At 40.7% G+C, this 27,333-nt stretch overlaps 1 protein-coding gene across 1 annotated transcript in view; it reads left to right on the top strand.

The window, feature by feature from the left end:
• ankrd24 (ankyrin repeat domain 24) overlaps positions 1-27,333 on the top strand; it is a 98,526-nt gene that overhangs the window by 15,166 nt on the left and 56,027 nt on the right. Inside the window, exons 5-7 of the mRNA XM_063013411.1 lie at positions 11,705-11,769; positions 26,339-26,396; positions 26,504-26,574. Coding sequence (XP_062869481.1) covers positions 11,705-11,769; positions 26,339-26,396; positions 26,504-26,574 — 194 coding nt within the window. The remainder of the gene's footprint in view (positions 1-11,704; positions 11,770-26,338; positions 26,397-26,503; positions 26,575-27,333) is intronic.

Here is a 27,333-nt window from a genome sequence, read left to right as displayed (position 1 = left end):
TCATGGTCTTGGGCTGCATGAGTGTTGCTGGCACTGGGGAGCTGCAGTTCATTGAGGGAAACATGAATTCCAACATGTACTGTGACATTCTGAAACAGAGCATGATCCCCTCCCTTCGAAAACTGGGCCTCATGGCAGTTTTCCAACAGGATAACGACCCCAAACACAACCTCCAAGATGACAACTGCCTTGCTGAGGAAGCTGAAGGTAAAGGTGATGGACTAAACCCAATTGAGCACCTGTGGCGCATCCTCAAGTGGAAGGTGGAGGAGTTCAAGGTGTCCTACATCCACCAGCTCCGTGATGTCATCATGGAGGAGTGGAAGAGGATTCCAGTAGCACCTGTGCAGCTCTGGTGAATTCCATGCCCAGGAGGGTTAAGGCAGTGCTGGATAATAATGGTGGTCACACAAAATATTGACACTTTGGGCACAATTTGGACATGTTCACTGTGGGGTGTACTCACTTATGTTGCCAGCCATTTACACATTAATGGCTGTGTGTTGAGTTATTTTCAGAAGACAGTAAATCTACACTGCTATACAAGTTGTACACTGACTACTCTAAGTTATATCCAAGTTTTATTTCTATAGTGTTGTCCCATGAAAAGATATAATAAAATATTTGCAGAAATGTGAGGGGTGTACTTACTTTTGTGATACACTGTATATATAAAATGAGAACGTAGTCCAGAACTTTTGTAATTTTGGTTGATTTAAGGACAGATAGGCCTTTCTGACGCCCTGTCAAATCCAGTAATCATCAGCACATAGCAGGCTGGACACGCCACAAGTCAAGATAGAGAATCAGTAGACAGAATTAAGGCTAAGAAGGTAGCTGGAACTGTGCAGGCTATCAGACCTCTACTCTCCTTGCTTTAAAATAAATTTAAAATGTACTTAATACTTGTACTTATTTGCAGTGCTGATGCATCCATACATACATAAATAAAATATAAAGTATCAAAATACTGTTAACAAACATATTTCTTTAACATACACAGTTTTCAATTAACATAATTTTGCAATACTTTTAAGCACTTTCATTGGAACTTTAGTGTTGAAACTCTTAGAACCTATGCACCAGGGTGCACATAGATACAGAGAATGCTCATCTAGCAGTAGAACCAGTAAACAGAATTAAGTCTGTAGTCTCAGACCTCTACTTTCCCTATTCCAAAATCAATCTGAACCACATTCTCTCTGACCTATACATTTCTGTGGGAGCTCTCTGTTTTTTGGCTGTAAAGCAGCTACTATAGTCAGAAACAGTGGTCAGTGAAACTGTGGTAAATTTCCTAAATGACCAGCACCCGTGTAATGAGCATCACTAAAGTTGAAAAAATAATGTCCTCTTCATGCTCAGTAACTGCAGTTTGTATGGATGCAGTAATCTGCTGTTGCAGAGAGATTAAGAAGCTATAGACCACTGTTTGATGTAGAGGTGTGCTAACATTATGCTGTCTACAACATAGAGTGTAATGCATAGAATGCCAACAAGATAATCACTAAAATAAGCTGAAGGCAGCCAGTTTCTGTGGTCTACTCAGTTTTGGTGTTGGACTTACTACCAGTTTAGTGTCTGACAACTCTGTAGTATCTGTTGCAAATTCTGGAGTTTCAGGATTTCTGGAGCTTTATGAGTATAACCTTCTTGCTGCTGCAACAATGACTCCTAATATCTAGTCGAGTGCCAGCTGGTCCATCTTAAGATGATGCTGGTCAGGGTAAAGATGCGGCATGGAACACGCTTCTCTTTGAGATTGCCAGATTGTATTAGGAAAATAAGTACATGAAAAAAGAATGTTTTTCAGTAACATATTTTAGGCTGGTGTAAAAGTCTAATGTGTTATCTCATCATCATGGAAATCTGAGTCAGGCCAGACATGTCTAAGTGATTGAAGACCGTATAGAAATTCACCTCATTGCTGCTGCAACAGTGAATTTAACTGTATAGATGATGACATAAATGGTGGACAAACTGACAAAACAGGATAGGATGGTACATGTACACATACAGTCTCAAATAGCATCACCTTACTTTATTTCAACGAAGTTATAGCCAACAAATGTGTTAGTTGTAACTATAGTTCAGTAATTTTTCTTAAAACAAGACAAGTATTTTTTTTCCCAAAAGCAAACCCTTCATGCATTTTTCTTGCTGTATTTGAGTACAGAAGAAGTGAAATTGAACTGCTGTTTCCCAAAGTTAATGCTCTGAGTAAACTCTTTTTTCAATGGTGAAGTGTGTAACCAGTAACCTGTCCTGTCATGAATGTAACCAAAGTTTGTAAAACATGATGTTAAAATACCAACGATCGAGAACATATCAAAAGGCACCTGGCAGAATAAGAATGAAGGAACTGGAAAAAGATGTAAAGACTTGTCTCTCCAAGCAAATATCAGAATTGTACACACTATGGTCTTCTCTGTGGTTTTGAGTTTAAAAGCTGAGCAATAAATAAGTGTGGATGGCAAAGAAGAGCCAAAACAAATGGATCCTTGGCCAAGTTAAACCCAACCTCCTACTCCCAGACAAATGGAGGAGGACAACCAGCAACAAAATGGATGAATACTGGAACAATAAACTCAAGATCCAAATAGATGACAGTATGTTCTAGAGATAAACTATTCATATAGTCGCCCTGACAAAACTACATAATAATAATAATATGACATGAATATGAAGTAGATCATTTTATTTGGCTATATTGTGTTGATTTTAGTCATCCACACTTTTACATTAAGTTGAGAGACACCCTCATATTTAGAATAAAATTAATAAAGGTTATCCTCAGCCTGTAATATATTCTCTATTCTTTGAGCTCCTAAATGAAAGTATCAATTGTTTAACTGGTGGAATACCCTCAAGGGACAACACGTACAGTATGATGCATCATTGCTTGTCTGTACTTCAGCAGTGGTTGAAGGTTCTAACATCTCCTTCTCCTCACTTTATAGAACAAAATAAAATTGAATGCCTTTGTCATATACAGTGCCTTGCAAAAGTATTCGGCCCCCTTGAACTTTTCAACCTTTTGCCACATTTCAGGCTTCAAACATAACGATATGAAATTTTAATTTTTTGTGAAGAATCAACAACAAGTGGGACACAATCGTGAAGTGGAACGAAATTTATTGGATATTTTAAACTTTTTTTAGAAATAAAAAACTAAAAAGTGGGGCGTGCAATATTATTCGGACCCTTTACTTTCAGTGCAGCAAACTCACTCCAGAAGTTCAGTGAGGATCTCTGAATGATCCAATGTTGACCTAAATGACTGATGGTGATAAATAGAATCCACCTGTGTGTAATCAAGTCTCCGTATAAATGCACCTGCTCTGTGATAGTCTCAGAGTTCTGTTTAAAGTGCAGAGAGCATCATGAAGGCCAAGGAACACACCAGGCAGGTCCGAGATACTGTTGTGGAGAAGTTTAAAGCCGGATTTGGATACAAAAAGATTTTCCAAGCTTTAAACATCTCAAGGAGCACTGTGCAAGCGATCATACTGAAATGGAAGGAGTATCAGACCACTGCAAATCTACCAAGACCCGGCCGTCCCTCTAAACTTTCAGCTCAAACAAGGAGAAGACTGATCAGAGATGCAGCCAAGAGGCCCATGATCACTCTGAATGAACTGCAGAGATCTACAGCTGAGGTGGGAGACTCTGTCCATAGGACACAATCAGTCGTACACTGCACAAATCTGGCCTTTATGGAAGAGTGGCAAGAAGATAGCCATTTCTCAAAAATATCCATAAAAAGTCACCTGGGAGACACACCAAACATGTGGAAGAAGGTGCTCTGGTCAGATGAAACCAAAATCGAACTTTTTGGCCACAATGCAAAATGTTATGTTTGGCGTAAAAGCAACACAGCTCATCACCCTGAACACACCATCCCCACTGTCAAACATGGTGGTGGCAGCATCATGGTTTGGGCCTGCTTTTCTTCAGCAGGGACAGGGAAGATGGTTAAAATTGATGGGAAGATGGATGGAGCCAAATACAGGACCATTCTGGAAGAAAACCTGTTGCAGTCTGCAAAAGACCTGAGACTGGGACGGAGATTTATCTTCCAACAAGACAATGAACCAAAACATAAAGCAAAATCTACAATGGAATGGTTCACAAATAAACGTATCCAGGTGTTAGAATGGCCAAGTCAAAGTCCAGACCTGAATCCCATCGAGAATCTGCGGAAAGAGCTGAAAACTGCTGTTCACAAACGCTCTCCATCCAACCTCACTGAGCTCGAGCTGTTTTGCAAGGAAGAATGGGCAAAAATTTCTGTCTCTCGATATGCAAAACTGATAGAGACATACCCCAAGCGACTTGCAGCTGTAATCGCAGCAAAAGGTGGCGCTACAAAGTATTAACGCAAGGGGGCCGAATAATATTGCACGCCCCACTTTTCAGTTTTTTATTTCTAAAAAAAGTTTAAAATATCCAATAAATTTCGTTCCACTTCACGATTGTGTCCCACTTGTTGTTGATTCTTCACAAAAAATTAAAATTTCATATCGTTATGTTTGAAGCCTGAAATGTGGCAAAAGGTTGAAAAGTTCAAGGGGGCCGAATACTTTTGCAAGGCACTGTATACATATAGAGGTGGACAGTACAACAAATTATTTTTTCGTGTATCTCAGCTTGTTTGGAAAGAGCAAAGGTGGTTAGAGGATCTCCAGTTTGTCAACAAATGCATGAGGAAATTACAGAAAAACAATGTTCCTCAAAAAAGATGGGAAGAAATGAGCAAATCTCTCCCTTTACAGTGCATAATGTTAATCAACAATCCAAGGAATCTGAAGAGATTTTAATGTGTAAAGGGCAAGCTTGCATGCCACACATTACAAAGCCATGACTGCAGAAGAATATGGTACAGGTACTGGACTAGCCTGCCAGAAAGAATGCATGGAGAATTTATAAATGAAAACGCAGTATACTGCCTGTACTGTTGCACACTTAAAGATGTGCTTGTAGTAAGACTTGGACAAAATAACATCTGAAACATTTCATGTTGTAGTATCCTTGATGCCAAAAAATATTTTAAGTAATGGTAGAAGGATTTGTCTTTAATAAAGCCATGTTTATACTCAGACAGAACATTTTTCCATGCTAATAATGCATGTTTTTTAGTTTGTTTTTGAGTTGTGAGCTTTAAACAAGGCCTCTTTCCTTTCCATATAAATTTGGACATTAATAAGTGAAGTTTTTTCCCAGTACCCCTTTCATCAGATGTGTCTTTAATGTAGTTGCAGACATTTTGGCGTACCCTGAACATTCATTTTCAGGAGGGAGAGACGTCCATAATAACAGCATTGAGTCAAGTCTTTTTTGCCTGGGAAGTAGTGCGATGTGTGTATGTGTGTTAGTACTTGCATTGAATACACCTTTCAATGGCTGTGTTAAACATGACCAACAGTGGTGGCCCCAGTTCATCCCAAAATGCAAGATGGTATTTCATCCCATCCTAGGGATTTGGTTCTCCTCATGTTAACTAGAGCCATTCTCAATTATTCTGAAGAAATAGGGGTGCTGTGTAATTCAGCTCCATAGGCAAGTCAAGACCTTGCAAAAACCGTAATATGTCCCCACATCAAGTGAAATTCTGTACCTATAAAGAGTAGAGAAGAAGGTTTTAAATTTATTGCTAATATCTTGATGGTAAAAAAAAGGAAACTTTTTTTTAGATTTAGAGCTAACAGATGGTCTTGCCCCAATAAATGTTCTTCTGCGGTTTAAAGCGGCCGGAGCGTTATAAGAGAGCAGAAAATGACACGATCAGAATTATGTCGGATCTATATACAGTGGGGCCAAAAAGTATTTAGTCAGCCACTGATTGTGCAAGTTCTCCTACTTAGAAAGATGAGAGGTCTGTAATTTTCATCATAGGTACACTTCAACTATGAGAGACAAAATGAGAAAAAGAAATACAGGAAATCATATTGTAGGATTTTTAAAGAATTTATTTGTAAATTATGGTGGAAAATAAGTATTTGGTCACCCACAAACAAGCAAGATTTCTGGCTCTCACAGACCTGTAACTTCTTCTTTAAGAAGCTTTTCTGTCCTCCACTCGTTACCTGTATAAAAGACACCTGTCCACAGCCTCAAACAGTCAGACTCCAAACTCAACCATGGCCAAGACCAAAGAGCTGTCGATGGACACCAGGAAGAAAATTGTAGACCTGCACCAGGCTGGGAAGAGTGAATCTACAATAGGCAAGCAGGTTGGTGTGAATAAATCAACTGTGGGAGCAATTGTAAGAAAATGGAAGACATACAAGACCATTGATAATCTCCCTTGGGGTCAAGATCTCATCCCCTGGGGTCAAAATGATCATGAGAACGGTGAGCAAAAATCCCAGAACTACACGGAGGGACCTGATGAATGACCTGCAGAGAGCTGGGACCAAAGTAACAAAGGCTACCATCAGTAAACACACTACGCCGAGAGGGACTCAAATCCTGCAGTGCCAGGCGTGTCCCCCTGCTTAAGCCAGTACATGTCCAGGCCCATCTGCCAGAGAGCATATGGATGATCCAGAAGAGGATTGGGAGAATATCATGTGGTCAGATGAAACCAAAATGGAACTTTTTGGTAAAAACTCAACTCGTCGTGTTTGGAGGCTGAGTTGCATCCCAAGAACACCATACCTACTGTGAAGCATGGTGGTGGAAACATCATGCTTTGGGGCTGTTTTTCTGCAAAGGGGACAGGACGACTGATCTGTGTTAAGGGAAGAATGAACGGGGCCATGTATCGTGAGATTTTAAGCCAAAACCTCCTTCCATCAGTGAAAGCATTGAAGATGGAACGTGGCTGGGTCTTCCAGCATGACAATGATACCAAACACACCGCACGGGCAACGAAGGAGTGGCTCCGTAAAAAGCATTTCAAGGTCCTGGAGTGGCCTAGCCAGTCTCCAGACCTCAACCCCATAGAAAATTTGTGGAGTCCGTGTTGCCCAGCGACAGCCCCAAAACATCACTGCTCTAGAGGAGATCTGCATGGAGGAATGGGCCAAAATACCAGCTACAGTGTGTGCAAACCTGGTGAAGACTTACAGGAAACGTTTGACCTCTGTCATTGCCAACAAAGGTTATGTTACAAAGTATTGAGTTGAACTTTTGTTATTGACCAAATACTTATTTTCCACCATAATTTACAAATAAATTCTTTAAAAATCCTACAATGTGATTTCCTGGATTTTTTTTTTCTCATTTTGTCTCTCATTGTTGCAGTGTACCTATGATGAAAATTACAGACCTCTCTCATCTTTCTAAGTAGGAGAACTTGCACAATCAGTGGCTGACTAAATACTTTTTGGCCCCACTGTATATATATATATATATACAGTGTATCACAAAAGTGAGTACACCCCTCACATTTCTGCTAATATTTTATTATATCTTTTCATGGGACAACACTATAGACATGAAACTTGGATATAACTTAGAGTAGTCAGTGTACAACTTGTATAGCAGTGTAGATTTACTGTCTTCTGAAAATAACTCAACACACAGCCATTAATGTCTAAATAGCTGGCAACATAAGTGAGTACACCCCACAGTGAACATGTCCAAATTGTGCCCAAAGTGTCAATATTTTGTGTGACCACCATTATTATCCAGCACTGCCTTAACCCTCCTGGGCATGGAATTCACCAGAGCTGCACAGGTTGCTACTGGAATCCTCTTCCACTCCTCCATGATGACATCACGGAGCTGGTGGATGTTAGACACCTTGAACTCCTCCACCTTCCACTTGAGGATGCACCACAGGTGCTCAATTGGGTTTAGTCCATCACCTTTACCTTCAGCTTCCTCAGCAAGGCAGTTGTCATCTTGGAGGTTGTGTTTGGGGTCGTTATCCTGTTGGAAAACTGCCATTAGGCCCAGTTTTCGAAGGGAGGGGATCATGCTCTGTTTCAGAATGTCACAGTACATGTTGGAATTCATGTTTCCCTCAATGAACTGCAGCTCCCCAGTGCCAGCAACACTCATGCAGCCCAAGACCATGATGCTACCACCACCATGCTTGACTGTAGGCAAGATACAGTTGTCTTGGTACTTCTCACCAGGGCGCCGCCACACATGCTGGACACCATCTGAGCCAAACAAGTTTATCTTGGTCTCGTCAGACCACAGGGCATTCCAGTAATCCATGTTCTTGGACTGCTTGTCTTCAGCAAACTGTTTGCGGGCTTTCTTGTGCGTCAGCTTCCTTCTGGGATGACGACCATGCAGACCGAGTTGATGCAGTGTGCGGCGTATGGTCTGAGCACTGACAGGCTGACCTCCCACGTCTTCAACCTCTGCAGCAATGCTGGCAGCACTCATGTGTCTATTTTTTAAAGCCAACCTCTGGATATGACGCCGAACACGTGGACTCAACTTCTTTGGTCGACCCTGGCGAAGCCTGTTCCGAGTGGAACCTGTCCTGGAAAACCGCTGTATGACCTTGGCCACCATGCTGTAGCTCAGTTTCAGGGTGTTAGCAATCTTCTTATAGCCCAGGCCATCTTTGTGGAGAGCAACAATTCTATTTCTCACATCCTCAGAGAGTTCTTTGCCATGAGGTGCCATGTTGAATATCCAGTGGCCAGTATGAGAGAATTGTACCCAAAACACCAAATTTAACAGCCCTGCTCCCCATTTACACCTGGGACCTTGACACATGACACCAGTGTCATGTATATATATATATATATACAGTGTATCACAAAAGTGAGTACACCCCTCACATTTCTGCAGATATTTAAGTATATCTTTTCATGGGACAACACTGACAAAATGACACTTTGACACAATGAAAAGTAGTCTGTGTGCAGCTTATATAACAGTGTAAATTTATTCTTCCCTCAAAATAACTCAATATACAGCCATTAATGTCTAAACCACCGGCAACAAAAGTGAGTACACCCCTTAGTGAAAGTTCCTGAAGTGTCAATATTTTGTGTGGCCACCATTATTTCCCAGAACTGGCTTAACTCTCCTGGGCATGGAGTTTACCAGAGCTTCACAGGTTGCCACTGGAATGCTTTTCCACTCTTCCATGACGACATCACGGAGCTGGCGGATATTCGAGACTTTGTGCTCCTCCACCTTCCGCTTGAGGATGCCCCAAAGATGTTCTGTTGGGTTTAGGTCTGGAGACATGCTTGGCCAGTCCATCACCTTTACCCTCAGCCTCTTCAATAAAGCAGTGGTCGTCTTAGAGGTGTGTTTGGGGTCATTATCATGCTGGAACACTGCCCTGCGACCCAGTTTCCGGAGGGAGGGGATCATGCTCTGCTTCAGTATTTCACAGTACATATTGGAGTTCATGTGTCCCTCAATGAAATGTAACTCCCCAACACCTGCTGCACTCATGCAGCCCCAGACCATGGCATTCCCACCACCATGCTTGACTGTAGGCATGACACACTTATCTTTGTACTCCTCACCTGATTGCCGCCACACATGCTTGAGACCATCTGAACCAAACAAATTAATCTTGGTCTCATCAGACCATAGGACATGGTTCCAGTAATCCATGTCCTTTGTTGACATGTCTTCAGCAAACTGTTAGCGGGCTTTCTTGTGTAGAGACTTCAGAAGAGGCTTCCTTCTGGGGTGACAGCCATGCAGACCAATTTGATGTAGTGTGCGGCGTATGGTCTGAGCACTGACAGGCTGACCCCCCACCTTTTCAATCTCTGCAGCAATGCTGACAGCACTCCTGCGCCTATCTTTCAAAGACAGCAGTTGGATGTGACGCTGAGCACGTGCACTCAGCTTCTTTGGACGACCAACGCGAGGTCTGTTCTGAGTGGACCCTGCTCTTTTAAAACGCTGGATGATCTTGGCCACTGTGCTGCAGCTCAGTTTCAGGTTGTTGGCAATCTTCTTGTAGCCTTGGCCATCTTCATGTAGCGCAACAATTCGTCTTTTAAGATCCTCAGAGAGTTCTTTGCCATGAGGTGCCATGTTGGAACTTTCAGTGACCAGTATGAGAGAGTGTGAGAGCTGTACTACTAAATTGAACACACCTGCACACCCTATGCACACCTGAGACCTAGTAACACTAACGAGTCGCATGACATTTTGGAGGGAAAATGACAAGCAGTGCTCAATTTGGACATTTAGGGGTGTAGTCTCTTAGGGGTGTACTCACTTTTGTTGCCGGTGGTTTAGACATTAATGGCTGTATATTGGGTTATTTTGAGGGAAGAATAAATTTACACTGTTATATAAGCTGCACACAGACTACTTTTCATTGTGTCAAAGTGTCATTTTGTCAGTGTTGTCCCATGAAAAGATATACTTAAATATCTGCAGAAATGTGAGGGGTGTACTCACTTTTGTGATACACTGTACATGTTGTAAGCAAACAGTTAAATGGTGGGCAGAGAATTATGTATTCTTTATGTACAGAAAATATGTATTGCTGAACAGTTTGTAATTTAATCCAATCAAAAAGTCTTTTGAATATTACAGTTCACATTAAACATTATGTCTTATGAGTTACCCGATTATGTAAAAAGTTAAATGAGCAAACTAGCTGGCCTGGTTGCATGGCTAGTTGGAGTCATTGTTCTTTAATTATATCAGTAAAGTCCTTCACCTCTTTTGTGGTAGCAAAGATATGGCTCTTTCTTTTGCATGTGGCTTTGGGTCTCATAGGATTAAGAAGAAATGTCTTAGAAAATCTTGTTTCTGCTAAATATCCATCATATAATGTGGTTGCATATGTAATGTGGCTTATCTTCTGAATAAATTTAGCAATAAGTCATGCTGAGAGTTGCGTTCTTTTGTCTGCCCTTTTCTCTGCCCACCAGTTGGTCAGGGTGCCGCTCTTGCATTGCTGGAACAGAGTTCCCTCTGTCTTTTCTTTTTGATTAAAACTGAGTTTGCTGGAGCTGCCTGTAATTCACTTCTCAGTTCTTTGCTGTCCATTTGCAATCGACTTTCTTTTTTGCAGGCAGCAGTGATTTAGTTTTTTTTTTAGTTACTTTGTTTATATTAATTTGCCCTCATTTGTTTATGATTATTCTCTTTTCAAGTAGTGGCTTTTTAGCCACAGTATTGCTCTAACATGGTTAAAACATCTTGCACCTGGGTTCTTGTCTATCCTTGCAGGTGTGGGGCTTCAGCTTGCAATTCAATAGTAAGGCACAACCCGCCCAATTACAGAATAAGTAATCTTATAATTTAGAATGTGGCTGTGTTTAGAATTAACCAATCACATTTATATTAAATTGTAGTCAGTACACACCTGCCATCAATTAAACTCAATTATTCTGACTCTGATTAACCCCAAGTTCAGCTGTTCTAGTAGTTGTAGTAGAATTTACCTAGTTGCATTTTATAGCAAAAGCCATAATTTACAAAGAGCTGACAAAGCATGAAACGAATTTAATTGTTAAAAGGTATGTCAGAAAAAGACCCAAAAGACTGAATGCTGGCATACAATTAATAGGTGCTTCAACAAAATATCAGATAAAGAGTGTGTATATTTATGTAACCGCATTGCTTGCTTATTGATACTGGGGCATACTAAACAGATATTGATTAATACATAAATATTTTATCCATAAAAAAGCTTTTCTTTGTTTTCTGCACTAGTTTTTCCTTTTCTTTATGCATAAGCGTAATTCATTGTTTGCTTAAAAATAAACTGATGGGAATGTTGGGTACATTTTCTTAATGTCCATAGGTTTCAGTGCCCTTCACCTTGCTGCCAAGAATGGACACGTTCAGTGTTTGAAAAGACTGCTACAGGTAAACAATTAAATAGATGAAAGCATATTTTGAATGTGATCACAATTTATTAAAATTTACACAGAAAATATTTATTGATGCATACAAGCAATTTTGATAGCATAAGTTGACATTTTAAATGTAAATAAAAAGCTTACTTGACAAATGTTCATATTATTTAAGCCTCAGTATCTGGTGGAACATTCTTTTGCCTTGATAACCACTAATAAATTAAATTGGTAAGTGCTAACAAGAAAATGCTTGTTAGCATGCCTCTGGCATTTCTCTTGTGGTGTCTGCATCAGATTTTTCTTATGCAAAAACCGTCCAGCTAATTGTGGTTTGATGGCTTTTGTGCTGCAACTGCTACATTTCCACCAAAGCTTTTCCTTTTTTTGGGTGTGTTAATATTTCTGATTGCAACTCAGAAGCATTTTCTTTTGTGGTCTCAGACTTCTGGGCCTCATATAGGTCAGTGAAACCAACTACAACAATGTTACTTCATAGACATAGAGGGCTCGATTGGCCTGGCCTTCAAAGGTTACTGTGAAAGAAAACTTGCTTCTTTTTGCTTTGACCATGTTCCACAACTTAAGGATCGTTTTTTTCTAGCATAACAATGTTCCATGCCAAACAGACAAGTCAATCAGTATGTGGATGGAGGACCATCCCTTGTTAAAGCCATCAAACACGGCCAAGCTAATAAAAGTTTTGGCAGAAGTGGCATAGTCACCAGTGTCAAGAACCATTAAAGCTATGAAAATTGGGATTATTTCACTGAATACTAATTTTTTTTTCTCTTGGGATTGCTACCTTGAAGTGGTAGAGAAGCTTAAGTGTACCTATAAATCAGAGCAACAGAGAGAGTGGAGTAAAAGAGTAAAAAGACACACAAACTAAACTTCAGACTTTGTGTCAAGATAGGACAGTGGAACAGACATTGTTTGCCGCAACAGTCATGGAGTTGCTGTCTGGTATTACAGAAAACTTGCTACATGCTAACATCCTACAACCCAGTGAGTGCCACAGTTCTAAGAGATATGTCTATTATCCAGTGTAACACACCAGCTGTTCCACAAGGTGATTGAACATGTAATGACTCCCCGACAGAACTCACTTGTGATCACCAGTGATTTCAAGGCAAGTGTTAAAGAGAAACAGAACAGATAGTCACAGAACTATGTATTATTTACTACATCCTGATCAGTCAGCAGTGGAAACAGTCAGTTAATAATGCACACACGTCCTGTGACTGATCAGATTCAAAAGGAAGCAGCAGTACTAAGTGGAGATTGCCAACAGATTTAAAAAGCTACAGCGACCTAAGGAACCACACACAAGACAAACTGTGGCAGCAGAAGAAAAATGTCATGCAGAAAGCTTCTAAGGAAACAAAACAATAGAAATGCAACAAATGAAAGGACTGGATGAACAGTGACACCTTTGAGTGCCTAAGATCAAAGCATGAACCAATTAATTAATACAGAAAACTTTTAATTAAATTTCAGAAGATGTTTAGAAGAGTTAAACAAGATGAGCTGAATTCATTATACTGTACAGTGAGCTGGGAAAAAATGCAAAGAAAGGCAACAGCAGACCTATGTTGCAGTCAGTGAAGAAGTTCACCAAACAATTCATGCCTCGAACAACATCCATCAGGGACAAAAATTAAAAGAAACTTGTCGAACCAAAGAAGGTATGCCAAAGAATTCTGTGAAAAATTGGAAAGTGGTGAAGAGGAAAAATACAGATTTATGTGCAAGATTAATAAACAGGAAAGTGTGTGTGTGTCTGCGTGTGTGTGTGTGTGTGTGTGTGTGTGTGTGTATATGTGTGTGTATGTGTTTATGAAATTGCTAAACTACATGAGAAAGTTCCATAGAGAAGACAAGTTTTGTTAAACAGGAACAAAACAATGTGCAGAACTGCATTCTCAGCTCTTAAACTGTGCCAAGTGGAACAATACTAGGCCTAATACCATAAATGTATGGACATAAGTATAACTAACATCTAACAGTTGCCTCTTAGGCCAAAAAAGGCCTGACCTAAATAAAAAATAATCACTGGATCTGGGGACAAGATTAATCACAGAATCCTGTACTCAACGTAATATGCACCAAAAATTATTAGGTCCAAAAAGCAGAACACACAAGACAACAAGCAAAAAGGGGATAATGGATGAGAAAATCCATGGTCCCCAGCCCCCAAGCAGATCGACAAACCACTGGAGTCATCAGCGGGAGTTGGCACAGAAATAGTGTTCCTCATATGTTGGATTATGTCAGAATTATTCTGATGGTAATCAGGGACCGGAAAGCAACAGGAGGAATTAAGGACCCTACATACACCTCCTTTTTCAGCTAAAGGCAAAGCCAATCTATTTTACAGGACTGCTTGTCTGATAGAGGACATTTCCACATTAATAAGACTCAGAGCTTGTTCAGTTTGAGTTGCCAAAGCCGATATTTGCAATGCAAAAACTTTATTTTTCCAAACTGACTAAATTACACCTATATTACAAATAACTGACAAGCCTATACCCTCACCAAGAGATGTCCATGGTTTGGTGAGGCGGTAGCCGTTAAAATCATTTGGCTGAGTATTGCCTACGGCTTGCCTGATCTTATAAGTGACGTGAAGGATAACCTTAACTGCACGATATACTGAGACACCAGGCATAACTACTGTTACTGTAAGTGCCAAACAGTACAATCTCTGGTTTTAGTGGGAAGCTGCAGATAGACATTGTTTCCACAGTCCCACATCGCTGTTGAGATCAGGAATGCCAGGGTTACCTCTACATGCAGAGTTTAAGTAAATATACCAGAGGCATCTGTGCCTGAGATTGTAACATTTACTACATATGAGGTGTGACCTAAAAAATGGCGTACATAGTTTTAGCACCAGACAGGTGTCAAATTGCGACTGATACAACTTCAGAAAAGACTAATTTAACCAAATAGGTTTCCAGTATTGGGAAAAGGCATGGCACACAAAACACGAGGCAGATAACTATAGTCCGGAGGTGACTCAGATCTTCACGTGCACGTCTCAGCACAGACCATGACAGACAGGTTGCTTGTCAGCAAACCAAAAGCACAGGACCACAATCATACAAGCAACCAGGGCCAGCAAACACACCATTTTGCTGAGAACACACAGTGAAAATCCTCTAACTAATAAAGGATAATTTGGTTTTACTTTTTACACTAAAGAAACACACATATTGAAACCATTTTTAAAATAATAAAGCAATATTTAAATCAACATCATGTGCATCAGTCTTGTTTCTCAACAGCAAGCGCAGCTTGTCCCGCAGGCTGAGTTGGGCACGTAGACAAGTTAGTAGGGCATTTATTGAGGCGTGATGTGTGGATTCACTGTGACTGAATGTCAGTCAAAGCTCCACTTCTCGTAACAGCCAAAATTGTTGTGTGTTTTCCATACACCGCATCACCAAACTCCATAGGATTCAAAGACTTTACCAAAACAAAATCACCAGTGCTAAAATATATATACACCGATCAGCCATAACATTAAAACCACCTCCTTGATTCTACACTCACTGTCCATTTTATCAGCTCCACTTACCATATAGGAGCACTTTGTAGTTGTACAATTACTGACTGTAGTCCATCTGTTTCTCTGCATGCCCCTTTCATGCTGTTCTTCAATGGTCAGGACTCTCCCAGGACCACTACAGAGCAGGTATTATTTAGGTGGATCATTCTCAGTTTTAAAATACCGTGTCCACTCACTGTCCACTCTATTAGACACTCCTACCTAGTTGGTCCACCTTGTAGATGTAAAGTCAGAAATGACCGCTCATCTATTGCTGCTGTTTGAGTTGGTCATCTTTATGATCTTCATCAGTGGTCACAGGACGCTGCCTACGGGGCACTGTTGGCTGGATATATTTTTGGTTGGTGGACTATTCTCAGTCCAGCAGTGACAGTGAGGTGTTTAAAAACTCCAGTAGCGCTGCTGTGTCTTATCCACTCATATCAGCACAACACACACTACCACACAACCACCATGTCAGTGTCACTGCAGTGCTGAGAATCATCCACCACCCAAATAATACCTGCTCTGTGGTGGTCCTTGTGGTAGTAATTGGAAAACTACAATGGTTATGTACAGTATATCAAGAGTTTAGTATTTAGGAAACTTACTACCTTACTTACTTACTGCCTGCTGCAAAGTACAAACAATAAATATGCAACTAAAGAAGCTTGAGGAGATGGCCATCAAGACCACCATAAAAGGACTTCCTAAGGTCCATCGCCACAAGCCTGGAGAATTCCATGCTTATCTACATGAAAGATGAGATCACATATGCAAAAACATTATAATTTTGCATACTATAGCTAAGCAAAATTATAATATTTATTTTTGTAAAATATTCCCTCACAAAAGGCCTTTCTGGATATATTGTGGATATTGGACACAAACCAAACCAAAAAACAAACCTGTCTCTCTGTGAAAAGTGCCGGCCATCTGACCTTCAGTTCCGACACTGGAGGCTCTCCTTCCACAATTTTCTGTCTTCTCAAAGAATATGTGCTGTTCATTCTAGCATCTATAAAAGGCAAGTCAGGATTCCTTTTTCTTAATTTCTTGGATGATTTGATCTTGTTCCTCTGCCAGGCTTGCCTGGTCTTTTCCTTGTGGGAGGTGTGGAAGAAAGTTTGTTTCAGACTGTCTAGGCTTCCTAACTTTGTTTCACTTTCTTCTGTTCTTCCCAGGACCTCTCTTCTCTGAATTCACCTTCAGTTCTTGACAACCTGCATCTCTAAGCTTTTGTCTAAACTTTCCCAACTTAAACTTTAGACTGAGTTTCCACCCATACCACCCACATATGGAACCTGGTTCTTTTAGACAAGAGGGGGTTTCAACAAGAGCAATGGCTACACTTTTAAATTCCTTAGTTTCAGGATAAGCTTTGTATGAATATATTGCCTCAGCAAGTTTGTCTAGAATTTCAGACTTTATGTCTCTAGAAATGTTTAAAAGCACACCATCTTTTCTATAAGCCTCATTGCCCTGTCTTAGCCTCAGCTCAACATCATACGAGAAAGTGGGAATGATAAAGCAAGATGGCCATAGCTGTAAATGAACTGAAGATGAAGGTCACTTTCTAAAGATGATGCTGGAGACGACACAGATAAGCTTGCAGTGTCCAAACTTGAGTCTGAAAACGTATATGTAGATGGGTTAAAAAAGACCTTTAATGTCACTTACAGCTACACATGTAAGGTTGCAAAAGTCTTTGAAGTCTTCATCTTCATATTGAAGATCAAAACAGTCAGTTAGCTGCAGTTTGCTTCTTAGCATCAGTTTGAGGCCATCAACCGAATCAGGAACAGAATCAAGCTTAATTTTACGAATGTCCACTTGCGAGATGATCACACGAAAAAGCATCTTGTTTGCAGATCAGTGCTGTTAATACAATCTAAAACAGAAGACCAAAAACAATGTAAACATGCTAGAAATGTAGAATGCAACATACTCAAAAGTAGAATACATTGTAGATAATCTATTCATTACAAATAAAACAACTTTCTTTACATTGCGTGTACAATAAGGATGCATTTTCTGCAAGCAGTGTAAAGCAAGTAAATATTAGAAATGCATTAAAATATTTTAGCTCAACAACTACGACTTGCCTTCTCGAATGTATGGGTACAGAGGATGAAATCCATTTAGCTCATGTGGTTCCACAATCTTTAGTTCAGCTGTGTCTTTTATCAGTTCATAACTCCACAAATGTTCTGTGTACCACGCTGTGAAGGGCTCAATGATGAATGAAACGCTGCTTCACACAATAATAATTTTCACCAACTTGCCAAAGTCAGGCGGGCCACTGGTGTGTCCCACAGATAAAAACATGCCTTCCAAATACTGGGTCCCATGGAGACATGCATGCGTTGCGAGAGATACAGTGGTGATGTTTGCATATTTGAGCTCTATAGCCTTCTTTATGGAGTGCTCCAGTGTGTCAACTTAAACAACTGCAACATGCTTTACCTCCAGCTCAGGTCTGAAGAGACTTGGCAGGTCCAGATAGTCAGGCCTGCCTGACTGGTGTTTTGTAGCAAGAGTGAGCAAGATATTTTTAAAATTCCTAACATCATGCACCACTCTTTTAAAAAAGCTGCGTTTCGCTTCAAAACGAATAGTCCAAAGATCAATTAGTGGTCCAGATCTACAAATAAGTTCAGGGTAGTGTTTTAAGAAGTGATGTTTGGGCAGCTAATGGAAATCTGGAAAAACCTTTTTTAATAAACATCTTTGATCTGAGATTTTGGACTCTAGGTAGCACAAGGTGTCATTTGAAAAATTCCCACTAGCCAGGAGTTCTATGTCCTTCAATTCTAATACAATCTGCCAAGTTTTGTCATTCTCTGGTATTTTGTTACCAATCACTAATGGCAGTAATCAAAATAAAGTCCAGTTCTCATGACAGTTACCACCAGTGGAACCTTTCAATGCAAATAATTTCGGAATTTGTTGTGGTCTATTGGTTTTATTAGTTAACTTGTATGGAAAAGAATGGATGATGGCATTAAGATAATCTAACGTAAAATAGTGCTTGGAAATCAGACTTTAGACATAAGCTTAACTCAATAGGTACTACGCCTTCGAGCAGGTCATGCATAAAATCATGCATAAAATCTGGAGGAAATCCATGTACTGAATGGAAATAAGAAAGTCTGTTAAGAATGCAGTCTGTCTTTACACCATCCAGTGTAAGCAAATGTGTACTCTTTTTTTTAATGCCAAAAGGATTTGTTCATGAGCTTCAACTGTTCGAAGTGGGAAATACTTCTCTTACCTCATGAACGTTTATGTCCTTGCGGCTGGCTAAGCAAAATCTATAGAATTTATCCACGTTAAAGCTTTCTTGCAAGCCAGCAAGCGAGTGGGCACCCAAATTGTCTGCAGACACATAAAGTACAGTACCTTTAATACTTGCTCCCAATTTCTGAACATATAAACCTTGCTGCTCAAGTACTTCCAAATCTTTCACCAAATGCTGAAGAATAACATCATAGCCATACTTTTTCACATCACTGCTGTAACAGAGACAAGCCAAATAGATTAACTGCACGGATGACCTATACTTTATTGGTAAATTTGAAATCACCCAATGAACTGCACAGACCTTGTGCTTCTGTCTTGAATTGCCTAATGTGTTACAAATTTCATAGTCATCTATGTATAACCCCAGAGATATGCATACATTTTTGAAGACAACAACTGATTTTCTTTGCAGCACAATCTGCCTCTGTATGTTTTATAATGAGTCAACTGTTCAAAATCTTCTGTCTTCAAAATTTTTTCCAGAACACAATTACGATTTAACAGTTCTGACAGAATGTTCAAAATAGGAACATAAACATTTTTTCTTTTGGGAGAAGCATCTAAAACATACACAACAGGCTCGATTACCTTAATATTTCTCTTGTAAAAGGTGGTTCTTCTGTATTCTGAGCCAAAAGGACCGTTCTTTGACAGTGATACTAGTGGATTTGTTTTTCTGACTATCTCTGTTACAGCAGCAGTGATTGAACTGCTTATTGTACAGTGATGCTTAATCAGCACACTTTTAATTAATTTTGGTGCAAATTCTTGAGCAACTGACCAGATATTCCAGAGTTTGTTTACAATTTCTTGAGTTGATGAATTAGACATATGAAGAACTGTTTGCATCCGAAGTAACAGGGATGCTAATTTGTGCTGAAGCAAAGCATGCAGCTCTTCATTATATTGCACATCATAATTTGATGCACAAATGTCCACAGGATCAAAATGTGCCTCGAAAGTTAGACTTTCAGAATTTGAGACAACAGGAGTACAAATCTGGTAAATATTGCCACGAAAATGGTACATACCGTGTTTCCCCTGAAAATAAGACATCCCCTGAAAATAAGACCTAGTAGAGGTTTTGCTGAATTGCTAAATATAAGGCCTCCCCCGAAAGTAAGACCTAGCAAAGTTTTTGTTTGGACCGTACGCTGTCCCTGCTGTGCTGTACGAGTGTGCTGTGGTGAGCTCCCACTGGTGGCCGGAAGCTGCAATACCGTCCCTGCTGTACAAGTGGCTCAGTGTGTATATATACAGGTATATATATATATATATACAGTGTATCACAAAAGTGAGTACACCCCTCACATTTCTGCAAATATTTCATTATATCTTTTCATGGGACAACACTATAGACATGAAACTTGGATATAACTTAGAGTAGTCAGTGTACAACTTGTATAGCAGTGTAGATTTACTGTCTTCTGAAAATAACTCAACACACAGCCATTAATGTCTAAATGGCTGGCAACATAAGTGAGTACACCCCACAGTGAACATGTCCAAATTGTGCCCAAAGTGTCAATATTTTGTGTGACCACCATTATTATCCAGCACTGCCTTAACCCTCCTGGGCATGGAATTCACCAGAGCTGCACAGGTTGCTACTGGAATCCTCTTCCACTCCTCCATGATGACATCACGGAGCTGGTGGATGTTAGACACCTTGAACTCCTCCACCTTCCACTTGAGGATGCGCCACAGGTGCTCAATTGGGTTTAGTCCATTACCTTTACCTTCAGCTTCCTCAGCAAGGCAGTTGTCATCTTGGAGGTTGTGTTTGGGGTCGTTATCCTGTTGGAAAACTGCCATGAGGCCCAGTTTTCGAAGGGAGGGGATCATGCTCTGTTTCAGAATGTCACAGTACATGTTGGAATTCATGTTTCCCTCAATGAACTGCAGCTCCCCAGTGCCAGCAACACTCATGCAGCCCAAGACCATGATGCTACCATGCTTGACTGTAGGCAAGATACAGTTGTCTTGGTACTTCTCACCAGGGCGCCGCCACACATGCTGGACACCATCTGAGCCAAACAAGTTTATCTTGGTCTCGTCAGACCACAGGGCATTCCAGTAATCCATGTTCTTGGACTGCTTGTCTTCAGCAAACTGTTTGCGGGCTTTCTTGTGCGTCAGCTTCCTTCTGGGATGACGACCATGCAGACCGAGTTGATGCAGTGTGCGGCGTATGGTCTGAGCACTGACAGGCTGACCTCCCACGTCTTCAACCTCTGCAGCAATGCTGGCAGCACTCATGTGTCTATTTTTTAAAGCCAACCTCTGGATATGACGCCGAACACGTGGACTCAACTTCTTTGGTCGACCCTGGCGAAGCCTGTTCCGAGTGGAACCTGTCCTGGAAAACCGCTGTATGACCTTGGCCACCATTCTGTAGCTCAGTTTCAGGGTGTTAGCAATCTTCTTATAGCCCAGGCCATCTTTGTGGAGAGCAACAATTCTATTTCTCACATCCTCAGAGAGTTCTTTGCCATGAGGTGCCATGTTGAATATCCAGTGGCCAGTATGAGAGAATTGTACCCAAAACACCAAATTTAACAGCCCTGCTCCCCATTTACACCTGGGACCTTGACACATGACACCAGGGAGGGACAACGACACATTTGGGCACAATTTGGACATGTTCACTGTGGGGTGTACTCACTTATGTTGCCAGCTATTTAGACATTAATGGCTGTGTGTTGAGTTATTTTCAGAAGACAGTAAATCTACACTGCTATACAAGCTGTACACTGACTACTCTAAGTTAAATCCAAGTTTTATGTCTATAGTGTTGTCCCATGAAAAGATATAATGAAATATTTGCAGAAATGTGAGGGGTGTACTCACTTTTGTGATACACTGTATATATATATACAGTATATAACATAAATTATTAATGTATATTATATTATACATAATATATATAATAACAAATATAAAAAACACTGATATACAATTAAAAACAGTTAAAAAATTTTTAGACTTATACACAAATATATACAGTATATATATATATATATATATATATATATATATATATATATATATATATATATATATATACAGTGTATCACAAAAGTGAGTACACCCCTCACATTTCTGAGTACACCCCTTAGTGAAAGTTCCTGAAGTGTCAATATTTTGTGTGGCCACCATTATTTCCCAGAACTGCCTTAACTCTCCTGGGCATGGAGTTTACCAGAGCTTCACAGGTTGCCACTGGAATGCTTTTCCACTCCTCCATGACGACATCACGGAGCTGGCGGATATTCGAGACTTTGCGCTCCTCCACCTTCCGCTCGAGGATGCCCCAAAGATGTTCTATTGGGTTTAGGTCTGGAGACATGCTTGGCCAGTCCATCACCTTTACCCTCAGCCTCTTCAATAAAGCAGTGGTCGTCTTAGAGGTGTGTTTGGGGTCATTATCATGTTGGAACACTGCCCTGCGACCCAGTTTCCGGAGGGAGGGGATCATGCTCTGCTTCAGTATTTCACAGTACATATTGGAGTTCGTGTGTCCCTCAATGAAATGTAACTCCCCAACACCTGCTGCACTCATGCAGCCCCAGACCATGGCATTCCCACCACCATGCTTGACTGTAGGCATGACACACTTATCTTTGTACTCCTCACCTGATTGCTGCCACACATGCTTGAGACCATCTGAACCAAACAAATTAATCTTGGTCTCATCAGACCATAGGACATGGTTCCAGTAATCCATGTCCTTTGTTGACATGTCTTCAGCAAACTGTTTGCGGGCTTTCTTGTGTAGAGACTTCAGAAGAGGCTTCCTTCTGGGGTGACAGCCATGCAGACCAATTTGATGTAGTGTGCGGCGTATGGTCTGAGCACTGACAGGCTGACCCCCCACCTTTTCAATCTCTGCAGCAATGCTGACAGCACTCCTGCGCCTATCTTTCAAAGACAGCAGTTGGATGTGACGCTGAGCACGTGCACTCAGCTTCTTTGGACGACCAACGCGAGGTCTGTTCTGAGTGGACCCTGCTCTTTTAAAACGCTGGATGATCTTGGCCACTGTGCTGCAGCTCAGTTTCAGGGTGTTGGCAATCTTCTTGTAGCCTTGGCCATCTTCATGTAGCGCAACAATTTGTCTTTTAAGATCCTCAGAGAGTTCTTTGCCATGAGGTGCCATGTTGGAACTTTCAGTGACCAGTATGAGAGAGTGTGAGAGCTGTACTACTAAATTGAACACACCTGCTCCCTATGCACACCTGAGACCTAGTAACACTAACAAATCACATGACATTTTGGAGGGAAAATGACAAGCAGTGCTCAGTTTGGACATTTAGGGGTGTAGTCTCTTAGGGGTGTACTCACTTTTGTTGCAGGTGGTTTAGACATTAATGGCTGTATATTGAGTTATTTTGAGGAAAGAATAAATTTACACTGTTATATAAGCTGCACACAGACTACTTTTCATTGTGTCAAAGTGTCATTTTGTCAGTGTTGTCCCATGAAAAGATATACTTAAATATCTGCAGAAATGTGAGGGGTGTACTCACTTTTGTGATACACTGTATAGTGTATCACAAAAGTGAGTACACCCCTTACATTTCTGCAGATATTTAAGTATATCTTTTCATGGGACAACACTGACAAAATGACACTTTGACACAACGAAAAGTAGTCTGTGTGCAGCTTATATAACAGTGTAAATTTATTCTTCCCTCAAAATAACTCAATATACAGCCATTAATGTCTAAACCACCGGCAACAAAAGTGAGTACACCCCTTAGTGAAAGTTCCTGAAGTGTCAATATTTTGTGTGGCCACCATTATTTCCCAGAACTGCCTTAACTCTCCTGGGCATGGAGTTTACCAGAGCTTCACAGGTTGCCACTGGAATGCTTTTCCACTCCTCTATGACGACATCACGGAGCTGGCGGATATTCGAGACTTTGCGCTCCTCCACCTTCCGCTTGAGGATGCCCCAAAGATGTTCTATTGGGTTTAGGTCTGGAGACATGCTTGGCCAGTCCATCACCTTTACCCTCAGCCTCTTCAATAAAGCAGTGGTCGTCTTAGAGGTGTGTTTGGGGTCATTATCATGCTGGAACACTGCCCTGCGACCCAGTTTCCGGAGGGAGGGGATCATGCTCTGCTTCAGTATTTCACAGTACATATTGGAGTTCATGTGTCCCTCAATGAAATGTAACTCCCCAACACCTGCTGCACTCATGCAGCCCCAGACCATGGCATTCCCACCACCATGCTTGACTGTAGGCATGACACACTTATCTTTGTACTCCTCACCTGATTGCCGCCACACATGCTTGAGACCATCTGAACCAAACAAATTAATCTTGGTCTCATCAGACCATAGGACATGGTTCCAGTAATCCATGTCCTTTGTTGACATGTCTTCAGCAAACTGTTTGCGGGCTTTCTTGTGTAGAGACTTCAGAAGAGGCTTCCTTCTGGGGTGACAGCCATGCAGACCAATTTGATGTAGTGTGCGGCGTATGGTCTGAGCACTGACAGGCTGACCCCCCACCTTTTCAATCTCTGCAGCAATGCTGACAGCACTCCTGTGCCTATCTTTCAAAGACAGCAGTTGGATGTGACGCTGAGCACGTGCACTCAGCTTCTTTGGACGACCAACGCGAGGTCTGTTCTGAGTGGACCCTGCTCTTTTAAAACGCTGGATGATCTTGGCCACTGTGCTGCAGCTCAGTTTCAGGGTGTTGGCAATCTTCTTGTAGCCTTGGCCATCTTCATGTAGCGCAACAATTCGTCTTTTAAGATCCTCAGAGAGTTCTTTGCCCTGAGGTGCCATGTTGGAACTTTCAGTGACCAGTATGAGAGAGTGTGAGAGCTGTACTACTAAATTGAACACACCTGCTCCCTATGCACACCTGAGACCTAGTAACACTAACGAGTCACATGACATTTTGGAGGAAAAATGACAAGCAGTGCTCAATTTGGACATTTAGGGGTGTAGTCTCTTAGGGGTGTACTCACTTTTGTTGCCGGTGGTTTAGACATTAATGGCTGTATATTGAGTTATTTTGAGGGAAGAATAAATTTACACTGTTATATAAGCTGCACACAGACTACTTTTCATTGTGTCAAAGTGTCGTTTTGTCAGTGTTGTCCCATGAAAAGATATACTTAAATATCTGCAGAAATGTGAGGGGTGTACTCACTTTTGTGATACACTGTATATATATATAAAAAATACAATAAAACCTGCACTTTACCTTTACTTCTTTATTGTTTCCTTATGCTTCTTAATCGTGGAGATGGTTGATCTTGGAATACTGTATTCCGTTCAGTAAAGGCACATTCACATGAGAAGCGGCACAAAAGTTTTTGCGCTAACTGTTATTTCCTATGGAGTGTGCTGGTGCACAAAGCTTAACGTGACTTCTTGTACTAAATTGAGCGAGGAATTTCATTAGTGTAGAGAACTTATGAGCATAATTTAGTGTTTAGTGTTTCTATGTCGTTAACGATAAGCGTTTTAGGCAGAAAAGCTGATTCTTACAATTTCTCAGAACCCAGCTCTCAGCTATAACACAAGTTTAAAAGTGAAACAGGTTGAAAAATCCAGCTAAACACAGATATACCGTATGTAGAAGCTTTCAGAGTAAATTTGACAGTTATGCCACACAAATGCAGATTCGTCTCATATGCGCACTTTATTGACATCTTACTGCACTGCTCAAGCCAAGCACTGAACAAAGTGGCTGTTCGTTGTTAATTTTAAATTAAATGAATTCATTTTTTTAAAAAGCTGAACATGTTGAGTTTAAGGTAAACATTGAGTTTAAAATTTCTCGACGAGAGGCACCGAGTTTATTGAGTTATTTATACACACTGTCTCTTCCTACTTTTGACGGCCGCAGCACGTAGCTCATGAATAAAGTCACGTTTCGTGAGCTGGGTTTGTGGGTATATAAGGTGTGTGACAAATCCCTTGTTGCTGTCATGGGTAAAAAGGGTGATTTATTAGAGTTGCGAAAAGGGAGGCAGTATTTCTGAAACAGCATAATTTGTGAATTGTTCGTGTGCTGCTGCGGTAAAGTGTATTGTGAATGGACAAATGGCACCACTGCGAATAAATGGCATGAAAACTGCGGACCATGTGCCATTGATGTGAGAGGTGAACGTCGGCTACGAAGGTGTGTGAGGGCAAAAAGCAGCTTACCGCCAAAATGAACGGGGGGCTACCAGACGTGTGTCTAAAACAACAGTTCAACAAACCCTACTGCATACCCTACTCAGAAGCAGACGGATGGTCACTGCACCTCTGCTAATGAAATTGCATCGGCAGAATAGGGTTCAATTTTCACTGCAGTATCAGAATTGGACCTCCGATGATTGGCAAAGGATTGCCTTCTCTGATGAGTCACGTTTTCTGCTTCATCAAATGGATAGACTTTAGCGTGCCAGGCAAGAAACATTAGAGAACAAACACCCTGCAACCCTGGAAGAACACATGCTGGTGGTGGCAGTGTTATGGTCTGAGGAATGTTTTCGTGGCATTCTCTGGGCCCATGCATTCATGTGGAAGGCACTCTCAAGTGATTTGGTTATGAATCCATTCTTGCAGATCACGTACACCCACACATGCTGATGGTCTTCTCTGGGACAGATGGGACCTTCCAGCAGGAAAATGTGTTACATTAGGCTAGTATTACATATTATATAGATTAAATGTTTCCAAACAATATTAAGCATGTGTTTGTTCCAATAGGAGCAGATGAATGTTGACTCCACAGACAGATTTGGCAGGACTTGTTTACATTTTGCTGGTAATATATATACAGTACTTTCTAAGCCATCCTAAAGTTGAACTTAGTAGTTCGTAGTTGTTTTTCTCCACCTGATTATGTTCTGTTTTTCACTTGATTATTTTTAGCTTTGAGTGGATCCATGTCTTGCGCTGAGATCTTATGGGACTTCAAAGCGAACCTGAATATTCAGGATAAAGTATGTAGAAAAAATCAATTACAATTCTTTCCAGTATTAAATAATAGAAATGTGCTTATAATTTAAAGGATAATACAAGGAAATATGTTATTTTAAAATCCATGTTTACTTGTATTTGACTTCTCCAGCAGCAGTTTTACAAAAAATAGAACAATTGTCAGTATATATTACACATAAAATATCCTTTAGTGTCACCATGTGTTAGATGCCAGCCTAGCGTATGAGTGTATTTTAGGGTTGGTAAGAAGGTGTAAGGGAATGCACCAATATTCACACAAAATATCAAGCTCACAAAAAAGAATGTATTTACTTTATTTAAAATTTAAAAAAATAGATATCTGAACATGCCATCTCTCCAGGGGTAAGCCGGGCCAAAATAACAACCAAACCCCAATTCTGATTTCCAACAACAAAAATAAAAACAAAAGACAATCGTCTACCCTGATGTACCCTATAACAGAACCAGTAGGAAAAGGCACTTCTTCCAGCAATTGTAAACCCACATATACAACAACCAATATTTACATTTTTTACACATGACAATATTTACAATCTGCAGTTTATCAATGCACAACAACAACTACCCAAATTAATAAGCTATGCAGCAATCACTAGCACCAGTTCGCTCAGTCTTTTTGTCTTCTCCATCTTTTTCCTTTTTTTTCTCCATCTTCCATCCTTTTTTATAGTCCCCCAGCAAAAAGGGCAATCAGGCACTCCTTCTCTGCCATAGCTTCACGCAGGGACAGGGAGGCACAA

The sequence above is a fragment of the Trichomycterus rosablanca genome, chromosome 17 (assembly GCF_030014385.1).
Source record: "Trichomycterus rosablanca isolate fTriRos1 chromosome 17, fTriRos1.hap1, whole genome shotgun sequence".
Classification (NCBI taxonomy): Eukaryota; Metazoa; Chordata; class Actinopteri; order Siluriformes; family Trichomycteridae; genus Trichomycterus; species Trichomycterus rosablanca.
The sequence above is the reverse complement of the archived record's forward strand: the minus strand, read 5'-3'. Positions and strand labels throughout refer to the sequence as shown.